This window comes from Salvelinus namaycush, chromosome 20 (genome assembly GCF_016432855.1).
Source record: "Salvelinus namaycush isolate Seneca chromosome 20, SaNama_1.0, whole genome shotgun sequence".
NCBI lineage: Eukaryota > Metazoa > Chordata > Actinopteri > Salmoniformes > Salmonidae > Salvelinus > Salvelinus namaycush.
In genome coordinates, this window is record NC_052326.1 from 8,144,430 (window position 1) to 8,159,299 (window position 14,870).

Below are 14,870 nucleotides of genomic sequence, written 5' to 3' on the forward strand. Positions count from 1 at the left end.
CTTTGTGCCAAATTGAATAAAATGCTTTCTTGAAGTCTACAAAACACGTGTAGATGTTGCCTTTGTTATGGTTTACTTGTTTGTCAATTAGTGTGGAGGGTGTAAATGTTGTCTGTTGTACGATAAAAAAAAAAAATCCAATCTGTCTTCTGCTTAGGACGTTGTGTTCATCAAGGAAACTATGTAATCCGCTATTCATGATACTGCAGATCATTTTCCCCAAGTTGCTGCTAATGCAAATTCCTCTAATTATTTGGGTCAAATTTTTCTCAATTTTTATAGATTGGTGTGATCAATCCTTGGTTCCAAATATCAGGGGAAATACATGCAGTGAGAAGTATAGCCAATTTGAATTTGTTGTCTGTATATTTGATAATTTCATTTAAAATACCATCAGCACCACAGGAATTTTTGGGTTGGAGTGTGCATAGTTTTTCCCAAAATTATTGTGGTATCCACAGGATTCTGATAGTCTTTGACTAATTCAATGATTTGCAATTTCTCTTGTATATCTTTGTGTTCTGGGCTCTTTGTTATATTGCTGAAGAGGTTTGCAAAGTGATTTCTCCACTCGGAAGTGTACATATACTTAGGTTGGAGTCATTTTTCAACCACTCCACACATTTCTTGTTAACAAACTATAGTTTTGACAAGTCGGTTAGGACATCTACTTTGTGCATGACACAAATCATTTTTCCAACAATTGTTTGCAGACAGATTATTTCACTGTATCACAATTCCAGTGGGTCAGAAGTTTACATACAGTAAGTTGACTGTGCCTTTAAACAGCTTGGAAAATTCCAGAAAATGATGTCATGGCTTTAGAAGCTTCTGATAGGCTAATTGACATCATTTGAGTCAATTGGAGGTGTACCTGTGGATGCATTTCAAGGCCTACCTTCAAACTCAGTGCCTCTTTGCTTGCCATCATGGGAAAATCAAAAGAAATCAGCCAAGACCTCAGAAAAAAAATGTAGACCTCCACAAGTCTGGTTCATCCTTGGGAGCAATATCCAAACGCCTGAAGGTACCATGTTCATTTGTACAAACAGTACGCAAGTATAAACACCATGGGACCACGCAGCCGTCATACCGCTCAGGAAGGAGACGCGTTCTGTCTCCTACAGATGGACATACTTTGGTGCGAAAAGTGCAAATCAATCCCAGAACAACAGCAAAGAACCCGGAGGAAATGCTGGAGGAAACAGGTACAAAAGTTTCTATATCCACAAGAAAACGAGTCATATATCGACATAACCTGAAAGGTCGCTCAGCAAGGAAGAAGCCACTGCTCCAAAACCGCCATAAAAAGCCAGACTATGGTTTGCAACTGGACATGGGGTCAAAGATCATACTTTTTGTAGAAATGTCCTCTGGTCTGATGAAACAAAAATATAACTTTTTGGCCATAATGACCATCGTTATGTTTGGAGGAAAAAGGGGGAAGCTTGCAAGCCGAAGAACACCATCCAACCGTGAAGCACGGGGGTGGCAGCATCATGTTGTGGGGGTGCTTTGCTGCAGGAGGGACTGGTGCACTTCACAAAAATAGATGGCATCATGAGGGAGGACAATTGTGTGGATATATTGAAGCAAAATCTCAAGACATCAGTCAGGAAGTTAAATGGCAAATGGCTCTTCCAAATGGACAATGACCCCAAGCATACTTCCAAAGTTGTGGCAAAATACCTTAAGGACAACAAAGTCAAGGTATTGGAGTGGCCATCACAAAGCCCTGACCTCAATCCTACAGAACATTTGTGGGCAGAACTAAAAAAGCGTATGCGAGCAAGGAGGCCTACAAACCTGACTCAGTTACACGAGCTCTGTCAGGAGGAATGGGCCAAAATTCACCCAACTTAGTGGGATGCTTGTGGAAGGCTACCTGAAACGTTTGACCCAAGTTAAACGATTTAAAGGCAATGCTACCAAATACTAATTGTGTTTATGTAAACTTCTGACCCACTGGGAATGTGATGAAAGAACTAAAAGCTGAAATAAATCACTCTACTATTATTCTGACATTTCACATTCTTAAAATAAAGTGTTCATCCTAACTGACCTAAAAACAGGGAATTTTTACTAGGATTAAATATCAGGAATTGTGAAACACCTTAGTCAAATTAGTCAAACTCAGTTTATGTAAACTTCCGACTTCAACTGTACCCATTTTGGATAGCCAATTCCTTATGAGGTTTGTTTAATTTACTCAAATTCTCCCAGAAGTGGTTTGATTCTATGGATTCCTCAATTTCATCCAGCAGATTTCTAATGTGCTGTTCCTTTTTTGTTCTTAGGGTGTGTTTGTATTGCTTCAGTGTTTCCCCATATTGAAAGCGTATATTTTTGTTGTCTGGGTCTCTGTTTTTGATTAGATATATTTCTCAGTGACTTTTAGATTTTTGCAATCATTATCAAACCATTTTTAATAATCTATTATTTTTGGTTTGCTCTTATGTTTCTTTAGATTAGCCAAGGAGGCGAATTTGTAAAATATAAAGTTCATATTCCAATAGACAGCCAAATTTGCACCTTCATTGCTGTAGGAGAAATGTTAAGACTAAAAAGTTGTATAGGAGAGATTGTATTGTTTGGCTACTAATTGTTTTTTGGTAGATTTCTGTACTGTTTGCATTCCATCTATAGGCCTGTTTAGTACCATGTAATTTATTGGTCCGTGACGCTTCATGGTTGGATTCCATGAAGGACTTCAACCCTTGTAAATTCCAACATGCAACGTAAAAAGATTTCATAACTGTTTTTTTATTACCTTCAAAATTAGATAAACACTCACAATCCAACAAGAACTATGGGATGGAGATTTCTCCGCTGTTCCTGGTTGGAGAGGTCGGGCTGCGGTTTAAAGCGACGTCCTTGAGAGTCTTGGCAAGGATGGGGACTGTATCCCTGTACAGGTGAACATGGTGATAGAGACAGTCCAGATCAAGGGTGGGACAGGTGTGCAATTGGTCGCAGGGCACAGTCCCGGGGGAGACTTTTTCTCTCTCATATTATTTTCAAAATACTTCAAGCTCTGTCAAATTGGTTGTTGATCATTGCTACACAACTATTTTTCAGGTCCTGCCATAGATTTGAGTAGATTTAAGTCAAAACTTACTTGGCCACTCCGGAGCATTCACTGTCATCTTGGTAAGCAACTTCCGTGTAGATTTGGCCTTGTGTTTTAGGTTATTGTCCTGTAGAAAGGTGAATTCATCTCCCAGTGTCTGTTGGGAAGCAGACGGAACCAGATTTTCCTCTAGGATTTTGCCTGTGCTTAGCTCCATTCTGTTTCTTTTTTATCCTGAAAAACTCCCCAGTCCTTAATGAATACAAGCATATTACAAGCAAACCTTCTGGTCTTTGTGGTTGAATCTGTGTTTGAAATTCACTGCTCGACTGAGGGTCCTTACAGATAATTGTATGTGTTGGGCAAAGAGATGAGGTAGTCATTCAAAAAAAAAAAAAAAACTTGTGACTTGTTAAGTACATTTTTACTCCTGAACTAATTTAGGCATGCCATAACCAAGGGGTTGAATACTCATTGACTTAAGACATTTCAGCTTTACATTTTTTATAATTAATTTATAAAAACGTCAAAAAACAATCCCACCGACATTAAATGGGGTATCGTGTGTAGGCCAGTGACGAAAAATCTCAATTGAATACATTTTAAATAACACATGCTCCAACAACAAAATGTGGAAAAAGTCAAGGGGTGTGAACACTTTCTGAAGGCACAGTATATACTGTAATGATCTTGAAAATGACAAATTATTGAAGGGACAGGGTTAGGACACCGTAATAAAGACATTTGAATAAAACCCTGTCTGTTTTTGGATGCTTGCTGTTGGTAAATAAGAATGTCGTTTCATGTCTTAATTTGATAGGCATTAGCAAGCCAAAAACTCACTCAATTAGTCACTGGTCCCACTCTCTCTACTGGATGTTTGTGTTCGTTAGCTGCGGTGTTAGTTCGTTACAGCTCCAGTGATCATGTTAGCTCTTAGCGGCCTCTCAGTTCTTCTGCCCTGTTAATCTTGTGATGCCACGGACCATATTGTGATGATGCCCGTTGGTACCATGGGTGCCAGGGTAAAATGGGAATAGTAGTGCCAGTGTGTGCCAGCCCTGCCCGTTGGTAGCAGTGCCATTCAGGAGCCCTCTCTCCTCACAAGCTCAGCCCTGTCTGACTGAACTAAAGTGGCCTTCAGGAATGTTAATTTGAATTGGAGAGGAAGAGTTCTCAGGGGACTGGACTGGACGGACTGTACTGCTCGGAGATACAGTACCGACAGGCCACAGACAGTAGAGTACCGACGGTAAAGGGACAAAGGACACAGTCACAGACAAAACAGAAACAGCTGGGACTGGAGGGTCAGAGAGTGGACTGGAGTGCCCTGCTCAGAGCTGCAGTATTGACAGCCTACAGACAGACACAAATGACTGACAATACACAGTATAGGGTAGGCTACAGACAGACACAGCTAGTACTGGGGGTCTGGACTGGACAGAGTGTACTACTCAACCAACAAAAACGGATAGCTACTCTTTCTGATACATAAAACACAACACATTGATTATTGATCATTCTCCTCTACATACCAACCAACAAGAAAACACTGCCCCAGAATACAGTAACCTACACTGTGTAAAAGGTCTTCTGACCAGTCCAAAATGTTGTCAATTGCGTAACCTGGTTTTCCAATGCCACGGGGCAAGAGAATGTCAGTAAGGAAGTCAAATCAACATATCCTATCATCATAATTGACGTTTACAAATCTGTAGTCATTTTAGATGGAGATAGCAACAGGAAGGCCATGGCATGGCAAGGGAGGGACACAAAAAAAGATTGTTTGTTGATGGTTGTAGATTAGGTCTACCGGCAAGTAGTGCTTAGACCAACTGTCAAGTCAAACTAGCTCGACTGTCACGTCTTGACCAGGTTTAAATAGTGCAACTGTCAAGTCAGCGTGCGTATACTGTATGTATGAGAGCAGAGAAGGCGGTTGTTAGGCGGTCTAAACGCGCCTGTTGTCTAGTCCTACTTCCTTATTTAGTGAGAGGAAGAGGTCCACTAAAAAGACACCTAGTTTCTACAGAGGTAATAATAGGGAGAGAAAAGAGGAAAGCAGCCCAATACTACAGTTCCACTTTTATTCTTATGCTCTTAGGGCCCGAATCATCAAAAAGATGTCAAATGGGAGACTTCTGATAAAATTCAGAGTTAAGTATGTAGATCTCAAGTCAAAATCAGGGATGCAAACTGGTGAAGGCCCAAAAAATATGACCTTTTTTTTTTTTGTTAAACTGAATCCCAGCTAACTTTAAAATGCACATTTCTAGGGACTTTTAGGCCGGGTTCCTTCTTGAAATTCAGGTTTCAACTGTGTACTACTTAAACAACAAATGAATATGATCTACATGATCAGTCTCTGTGTGCAAAATAAAAAGTGGGTAATGTGAACCTAACTCACAGCTACAAATTTTAAGGAAAGCAATCCAACGTTATTTGTTGCCTAGACTTTATTGCAAATGACAATCAAGTACACAGAACAAACAATACATTAATATTGCAGTTAGCCATGACAGCCTTTATAATAGAACGCTTATGACCACACACACCTAAATATGGTACTTGGGGGAAAAACATATTAGAGTAGAAATAGAATGAAACAAACAGGCATTGTATGTTTGCTCTATTATGGTAGCTACGATAACAGTAGACGTCGATCAAGTGCACAAGGCTACATGTGTACAAAAATAACCTTCACTGAGTACATTTTTTAAAAATAAATCGCCCCTAAAAGTACACAAGTGTTACAGTAGGTCAAGTTCAACACAACAAAAGCAATATCTTTGGGCTAAGCTGCGCGTCATTACATTGTACACGTTTGCCTGTGTACATCTGTTCTGCAATGTGCCAGCAGAGCACGAGACACTTTGTTGGCATAATTTAATTATCTATTTCAGGCAGAGTAAACCTGACATACCCCTTTTTATCCACTGTATTGAAAAAGTGTGAAAGTATGTGGTGTTCCTTTCACCTCTATAGTAGCATCCAGCTTAAGTCAGGCCCAGCTCCAACTACACTTGATCCCTGAATCCACTTGTTTAACAAGCAACGCCTCATTTCCCCCTAATTCTCTCATCCTGAAATTTAACCGCAGAGGGAAAACATTAGTTCATAGTTAGTGTCGTGTCTTTGACTATGCCAGATTAATTGCTATGACATGCTATTCTATAAAATAATTTCTCCGTAATTAATATTACCTGATTGAACTAATCAGGTAAATATTAATTAACTAGAGAGGGACACCACGAAAGAATATTTATAGAGCTGTTATCTTCCGAATAAACTCTTAAAGATTTAGTAATATTTTACATCCATAGCAGTCACTTTAATCGTCATTTTATTCAGTCTCATCTGAAAGTGATAAATCCTTGTTATCTGCAACAATCCTGGCTAACAAGTTGAATCAGCAATACAAAATTGGGTTTAATTATTTATTTACTAAATACCTAACTAATCACACAGAATCACACATACACAATGAAATCATAACTTGATCACAAATTACGTCATACAGAAAAACGTCCCTAGCGGGCGGAATAGATATGACAGCTTGTTACACAAAGAAAAGGGGCGGGATTTTAGTGAAAGAGCGGGAGACTGGAACATAGGCGAAGCTGTGCTATCGTAAATACAGTATCTTATGCATTCTAAATTACCGCCCATTTGAAAAGGAAAATGCAATAAATATTTACTCTGAGCTGCGCTTCAGTAGGTTGGTGGTAGATAGACGACCGTATCGCCAACCCGAGTCCTCTGTCCTTTGAAGAATGTCTCTGGTGGTCACTGGATTCGTTGGAGTAGCGTCGTGTGTAGTAGACGGGATACTCTGACTGTCCTTCCTAACCTGCGTTTGTAGCGGCTGTTGCTAACTCAGCGGCTAGGCGGTATCACTTCTGTAGTGAATACGAGTTCAAAGTTCATACCATTTGCAACCCAAGTCCATGCTGATGTTGGCTTAGTTCTGTAGTTATTGTCTGAACCATTCTGACATCGGATCATCATCCTAAATGTACCCGGAACAGGAAGTTATATTTTTGTCAATGGCTTTTATAGTGGAGGGAGAGGGGTGTGTCTGAAAAGTTTATAACCCATGTCTCTTCACAGGGGCGGGCCCCTAGTTGAGCAGAAGCCCAAATTTATGAAAATCCAGATCTCTCATTTGGAAGCTAAAATTACATTTAATCTCTTCACAAATAATTTCATATTCAAACATTTGAATTAAACAACAATTCCATGTGAATCCGATACCTCTGACGTTTAGACTTTCCACAGTAGAGTTTATGTCATTCTATCATTGATGAGAATTTGTCAGAGGGCAACCGAACTGACATAATATACCTTAAGTACCACCGCATATGTTCAGTTGGTCGGATTACCAGAATATAGTTCATTTCCCCCCCCAACTTCTGATGTTCTCAGAATCTCTATGTTAACCAATGGGTTTTCTTATGTCACATCAGTTATAGTAGGGAGAGAGAAAAAGGGGGAAAGAGGTATTTATGACTGTCATAAACCTACCCCCAACCCAACGTCATGACATTAGCTAGCTAACAAACAAACTAACTAGTGAATATTTCACACAGATTGTTATAGCCTGAGGAACGGGAAGTCGTCGTATACCAGTTAATACTTTACAGATAATTGGTTCCTCGAGCTAACGTTACCTCATCTGACGTTGTAAGGTTAGCTAGCTGTCTGACTTTGTTAACCAGCTAATATTCACACCATCAACTCAGTTATTTGATCAGCTAAGTTAGCTAATGTTGCTCAACATTTCTATGGCTAGCTAATGGATAATTCGATCCAGCTAGCAAGAAACTTAACAATGTTAACAATTCTTGTTCCACCACACTTGCTCCTTCACCTCAAACTTTCCAAATGCCAGGTGTTTTTCGAATACAGCTCATGAAGTACGCTTCCTAACCTCCGTCTCTAGGCTTCTCACCTACCTCTTTGTTGTCATTCAGGGGGAAGGGCTGCTGTAACACACTGACCACACCGCTCGCGTTGCAAAATAAATGTACACATACATGTTATTCAATCATTGCACCCACACTGCTCGCGCGTGTCTGCGTAGCCAGGAGCTAAAATATAACTTGGTTCTATTTGTGATGCTTGACGCGCTGCAAGTCCCGCTTTTCCCATCTCCTCATTGTTTTTTTAGGAGCATAAACCCACGTGGGTAATTGAAAGATGAACTGAGGTCCACACTCCAGTCCAGTTGGTGGTGGTAATGCACCTTAAAGTTTGTTACCAACCGCCATATAAAGTCCAAAGAAGAAGAAGCCTGTAGGAGGAGAGATTACTAGAAACGAACTCAGTTTACCCTTTTATCTGTGGATTAATTGTTAGAGTAGAGGACCTTGTGCATTTCAGGTAAAATAACAACCCAATGTTTATATCCCAGGACAAATTAGCTAACAACAGCAAGCTAGCTAGCTAAATTGCCATAAATGTTTCATGTTTTTTGACCTGTCCCTATGTTAATATAGTTGCTTCAGAGTTCATTTTGGTATTTCAACCTGCGTGTCCTGATCGCGTCTGGTCTGGGTGGACAAAAATCAACATGCGCGCCCGGTCTAGTCAGCTTGTAACTGGCAAACTGCCTTTCCACTCTTCGCTGCCTTTCCAGAGCGCAGATCTACACGAATCACGTAGGTTCCCTTTCCCTATTTTGGATTCAAAATGGCGAATTTCGTCAAAAGGTGACTAGTTTGGATCCCTGCAAAATACCTCTCAAAAAGAGCTTTGCCTGTTTTCACATACTTCACTTTAACGGTCCTCCTCTCTTGTAATGTAATGTAACGATGGTGATATGAGAGACATGGAGAGCAGAGGTGGCGAACCAACCGAGCAAAGTCACAGTGTCCAAATGGATCTGGGATCCAGAAGGTCTTTTTAAAACATCACTTAGAGGCTTTTTACACACTGCTAGTTAGATGTAAACAGAGCTGTGCTTAGTGCAGTGGGTGTTGCCACCGTCACGTGAGCTTGTGGACGCAGAAGGGGAGACAGGAACCACAGAGATGAGACAAAAAGTTAAAATAGCTGGCTGGAGCTTTTCCTCCACAATATTCATCTCAGGATTTTCAGGGCGGTGTTAAAACGTAGATATACTGTATCTTTGATGGCCACGTCTGTTTCGTCTCCTGTCTAATTCCCCTCAACATGTAGCCCTGTCACATGACGAGGCTGTAAAGAGACATCGAAAAAGCTAAATCAGTCCCTCCCCGATATCAACACAGAATAGCCATTAGTCCCAGACACAGCAGGTTCAGAGCAATTTCACAGCCTTCACGTGGCATCGCTGGGAGCTAGACAAGCTCTCAGGGCCTCAGCTCTCATGACTATTGCCTGGAGTGTAAATGGTCAACAGACAGGAAGCACCTCATCCGCAGCTTCAATGGGGACCGAGTTAGTACAACGTGTAACCTTGACAGGGACGGTTCTGGTCTGAACTGTAACGGACATAGGAAGCGTCATGGCAACCCATGGATAAGCAGTAGAAAAGAGGACGGTCCACACATGTGTAAAAAGAGTTGTGTTTGACTTCATTATATGAGAACACACACCACAAACACAGTACTGTACAGTATGTTCACATTACTGAGTGTGACTGACTACAGGGTAAATGGGATGATGCTGTGGTTGAATCAGACACAGAGAATATCCCTGCAGTACACTGAAAACCAAACATTAAGCCAAAGTTCAAACAATCGTCAAAGCAATCTCATTACTGTAGCGAGGCTATGTAGGGTCTGTGGCTACTGGCCAGGCCCTCTAGCTCTCTGCACTCTATAGCTAGGCTATGTAGGGTCTGTGGCTACTGGCCAGGCCCTCTAGCTCTCTGCACTCTATAGCTAGGCTAAGCACTAAGTAGTCACCCTCAAGTCCCATTTACTCATGTAAGTGATTACTCATTATGGGGGATTTTTTTTTTTGTTGACTTTATTAGCATCTTCACTCTCTCGCTTTCTCTCCTTCTCCCTGCCCTAGTCTGTCGATTCCTTTGCCTTTTTCTCCCTCCCCCTCCGTCTCTCCCCCCCCCTCTCTTTTTACCGACAACCCTCTGCTTGCTCTCGCTCTCCCTCCCTGTCAGTGAGTAGCAGTTTAGGAGCAGAGCAGAGGGACTGAGCCCAGATTAAGAGAACCCGACAATCCTCAGTTAGCCAGCTGCCACAGAGACCGATTGACTGGGTCTCACTCTGTCACGCCACACACACACTGTTTTCACTATAGTCAACCAACACATACACACCATACATCTGTTTTTAAATAATAATTGTAGTAATGATAAGGCTTCGCTGTACCATCAGTTCCCGAGCACAGATTTGTTAACGTCATGCTTGCACCATTAATAAAAGTGAAAACTTTCTAACCCAAACAGTTTAAAAGATCTGACCCATATTACCTGCAAAAAGTGTTTTATTTATTTGTGTCACGGGTTGGGGGGGGGGGGGGGGGGGGGGGGCGCATTTTACATTCATAAACCGTGTCGCGGGCCCTTCTAAAAACTACTTACGAGGCGTAAAACAAACGCAGCGTGCAACATTTCCAGAGAACAGAAACAAAAGGAAAAGGGATAGCTTTTTCAGGAGATCAATGATCACAGCACTGAATGAATGAGAAACGTCTTGCATGTCGTCACCCACACACACTTCACGCTCTTAGACTGTGTACAATTTGCAATGCATCTCAATAGGAGATCGGTTTCTACATAATGTTAAAGCAGCACTAATATTTCAAATCCCTTTTTCGTCTCAATGACAGGTATTTCAAATCAACATTTTAGATTTTTTAATAGTACACCACACCGCAGTACACCACACGGCAGCACGAGCACTGCAATACAACACACCACACACACAACAGCTCAGCCCACAGGCAATCTGAATATGCTCAGGAGAAGTCCAGCTCGACTGTAATCATATTTAAAATGCCATCCATGTGTAACTGTTGTGAGTTTGTTTATTTGTGTACAAGACTAGAAGGGACACAATTAAGTGGTAGCCTGGCAAGCAGCCCACTGACCTCACAAGTTGTGGATTATAAAGGACAACGAATCAAAACGCTTTTAGTCCAGTTCTACAAACCACCAGTTCTCTATTTCTGGAAAACTGAAAAGTGTACTGTTTTAATCCGGAATAAAACCATACATTAAAAAAGATTATATCATGCATTTGTCCTGACCTCTTTCCAATCAGGGCTGATTCCAAATCAACACAATTACCTACAAATACAGATTTTTACTTTTTAATTCATCTTGATTTGGACTATACAATGCCTTTCGGTAAGTATTCATACCCCTTGATTGTTCCCCCACATTTTGTTACAGCATTGTTCTAAAATATATATTTTTTATTATTATCCTCAGCAATCTACACACAATACCCCATAATGACAAAACCAGAAATACCTTATTTACATCACTTTTCAGCCCTTTTGCGATGAGACTCGAAATTGAGCTCAGGTGCATCCTGTTTCCATTGATCATCCTTGAGATGTTTCTACAACTTGATTGGAGTCCACCTGTGGCCAATTCAATTGATTTGATATAATTTGGAAAGGCAAACACCTGCCTATATAAAGGTCCCACAGTTAACAGTGCACGTCAGAGCAAAAACCAAGCCATGAGGTCGAAGGAATTGACCGTAGAGCTCCGAGACAGGATTGTGTCAAGGCACAGATCTGGGGAAGGGTACCAAAAAAAATGTCTGCAGCATTGAAGGTCCCCAAGAATACAGTGGCCTCCATCATTCTTAAAATGGAAGTTAGGAACCATCAAGACTATTCCTAGAGCTGGCCGCCGGCCAAACTGAGCATTCGGGGGAGAAGGGCCTTGGTCAGGGAGGTGACCAAGAATCTGATGGTCACTCTGACAGACCTCTAAAGTTCCTCTGTGGAGATGGGAGAACCTTCCAGAAAGACAACAATCTCTGCAGCACTCCACCAATCAGGCCTTTATGGTAGCGTGTCCAGACGGAAGCCACTCCTCAGTAAAAGGCACATGACAGCCCGCTTGGAGTTTGCCATGAGACCAGAGAAACAAGATTCTCTGGTCTGATGAAACCAATATTGAACTCTTTAGACTGAATGCCAAGCGTCACGTCTGGAGGTAACCTGGCACCATCCCTATGGTGAAGCATGGTGGTGGCAACATCATGCTGTGGGGATGTTTTTCAGCACCAGGGACTGGGAGACTAGTAAGGATCGAGGGAAAGATGAACGGAGAAAAGTGCTGAGATCCTTGATGAAAACCTGGTCCAGAGCACTCAGGACCTCAGACCAGGGAGAAGGTTCACCTTCCAACAGAACAACGACCCTAAGCACACAGCCAAGACAACGCAGGAGTGGCTTCGGGACAATCTCTGAATGTCCTTGAATGGACCAGCCAGAGCCTGGACTTGAACCCGATCGAACATCTCTGGAGAGACCTGAAAATAGCTGTGCGGCAACATGCCCCATCTAACCTGACAGAGCTTGAGAGGATCTGCAGAGAAAAATAAAATAAAATGGGAGAAACTCCCCAGATACAGGTGTGCCAAGCTTATAGCGTCATACCCAAGAAGAATCGATCCTGTAATCGCTGCCAAAGGTTCTTCAACAAAGTATTGAGTAAATGGTCTGAATACTTATGTAAATGTATTTCCGTTATTTATTTATTTTATAAAATGAGCAAAAATGTCTAAACCTGTTTTTGCTTTGTCATTATGCAGTATTGTGTGTAGATTGGTGCAAAAAAAATCATTTGAATCCATTTCAGAATAAGGCAGTAACGTAACAAAATGTGAAAAAAGGCAAGGGGTCCGAATACTTTGCAAAGGCACTGTATACAATCTAACAAAACATTCCAGAACAGAAATATCCCATGTGTTCCAATGCCTCTACATTCAAAATGCATCACAGCTAGAACACTAATGTGAATATATATGTATGACTGAAAAATCATTCACGCTAATGTGCAGCATACATGACAAAAAAAAACACAATTTCCCTCCTCCACAGTCCAAATATAGAAAGTGCCTCGGGCCGTTTTAATGCCAACTGAAGGTCGACTATATATTTTTTCCTCATTTGAAGATACAGAAGGCCGCTATCATTTAACATAAAGCTACAGAACATCGGATGAAACATTCAACAGGTAGCCTATATGCTTTCATGTCACCATAGTTTATTGACTGAAAGGACAGAACAGCAGCACCAGCTTGGTAGAATCTGTAGTTACACCTAAAAGGCAGACTCTGGTCAAATGTAGTGCACTATACAGGAAATAGGGTGCCATTTTGGATGTAATCGGTTAGTCACAGAAAGTCGTCAACACTTCCTGAACAACTGGGCAGTATTACTCATTAACTAAATAAAAATGTCGCAGCATCGTACCGGCTGGGTTTCATCTGTAGTTTGACAACGACATCTATTCAAATCTAATGATGGAGCCTGGTATGATTTGGTTGGTGTGGAATAAGCACTTTTTAAGAGTTACTGTAGAGAGGAAAATACGATATAATCCAAATCCTGCTTTTTACTACATCACCCCATCAGGACACAACTAATAGTTTCTCCTTGGTCCTGTCTTTTTCATTACTGTTTGGGGTGCTCTGATGGTGAAATGATCTGTATGCGTGTACATGCTTGTGTGTGTGTGTCCTTTCCTCCTACCTTCGTCAGGGTCGTTCCGTGCCGAGGCCTCTAATAGCGCCACATTAGCTGCAAACGACACATGTCGTTTGGCCTCCATGGCTGCGGCATGATTGGTGTTCCTCCTCTTGTCCGCCTTGCGCTTCTTGTTCTGCATCTCCTTCTCATAGACTGCCCACCTCTTCAGCTGCTGCGTGCGGCGCTTCTGGGCGGCCCTTAGTCGCTCCAGGCTAGGCACCTTATCTAGCTGCTGCAGCTCATTCAGAAGCTCCAGGTGGTTGGCCATGGTGGGGACAGGTGGGACCAGGGCTCAAAGGGGGGACCAGGGGTTGGAGACTGGTACTAGCGTGGTGGGCTGCACCTTCGGCTGTAGTAGCCAACTCCCATCATCATCATCCTCACCACCAGGACAGTTGTGACTAGACCACCTGCTGGGGAGACAAAGAGAGATAGATGACATTAGTACAAACGAGAATGCTTTCCTGAGCTCCGTAACCCATGAACTTGGAACTAAGAGACTTTTCCAAGAATATGAACCCCGGAGGCTAAAAATACATTGTGGAAGTACATGCATACTAGCCACTTTTCAAATTACAGCTGTTGAATGTCTGGGCTTAAGAAAATACTTAACAGTATACAGTAGTACTCGTAGCTTAGTAAATGCCACAACGACTTCGCTATTCCTTGTTGTTTCAGCAGGCTTAATGCCCGTCTGTTATCTTGTTTCCTTTGATTTGAGTGTCCTTCCCTCAACGGTAATCTGTTACATCATACTGTAGTGCACACTCACTAGACAGTACCCACTCCACCTCACCAGAGAGAGTACCCACCTCACCAGAGAGAGTACCCACCTCACCAGAGAGAGTACCCACCTCACCAGAGAGAGTACCCACCTCACCAGAGAGAGTACCCACCTCACCAGAGAGAGTACTCACCTCACCAGAGAGAGTACCCACCTCACCAGAGAGAGTACCCACCTCACCAGAGAGAGTACCCACCTCACCAGAGAGAGTACCCACCTCACCAGAGAGAGTACTCACCTCACCAGAGAGAGTACCCACCTCACCAGAGAGAGTACCCACCTCACCAGAGAGAGTACCCACCTCACCAGAGAGAGTACCCACCTCACCAGAGAGAGTACCCACCTCACCAGAGA

General features: G+C 42.1%; 1 protein-coding gene across 1 annotated transcript in view; it reads right to left on the minus strand.

Moving 5' to 3' along the window:
• Positions 1-14,133, minus strand: part of LOC120065650 (protein phosphatase 1 regulatory inhibitor subunit 16B-like) — a 78,768-nt gene extending 64,635 nt beyond the window's left edge. The window contains exon 1 of the mRNA XM_039016715.1: positions 13,736-14,133. Coding sequence (XP_038872643.1) covers positions 13,736-14,000 — 265 coding nt within the window. The 5' untranslated portion in view covers positions 14,001-14,133. The remainder of the gene's footprint in view (positions 1-13,735) is intronic.
• Between the last annotated feature and the right edge of the window lie 737 nt (positions 14,134-14,870).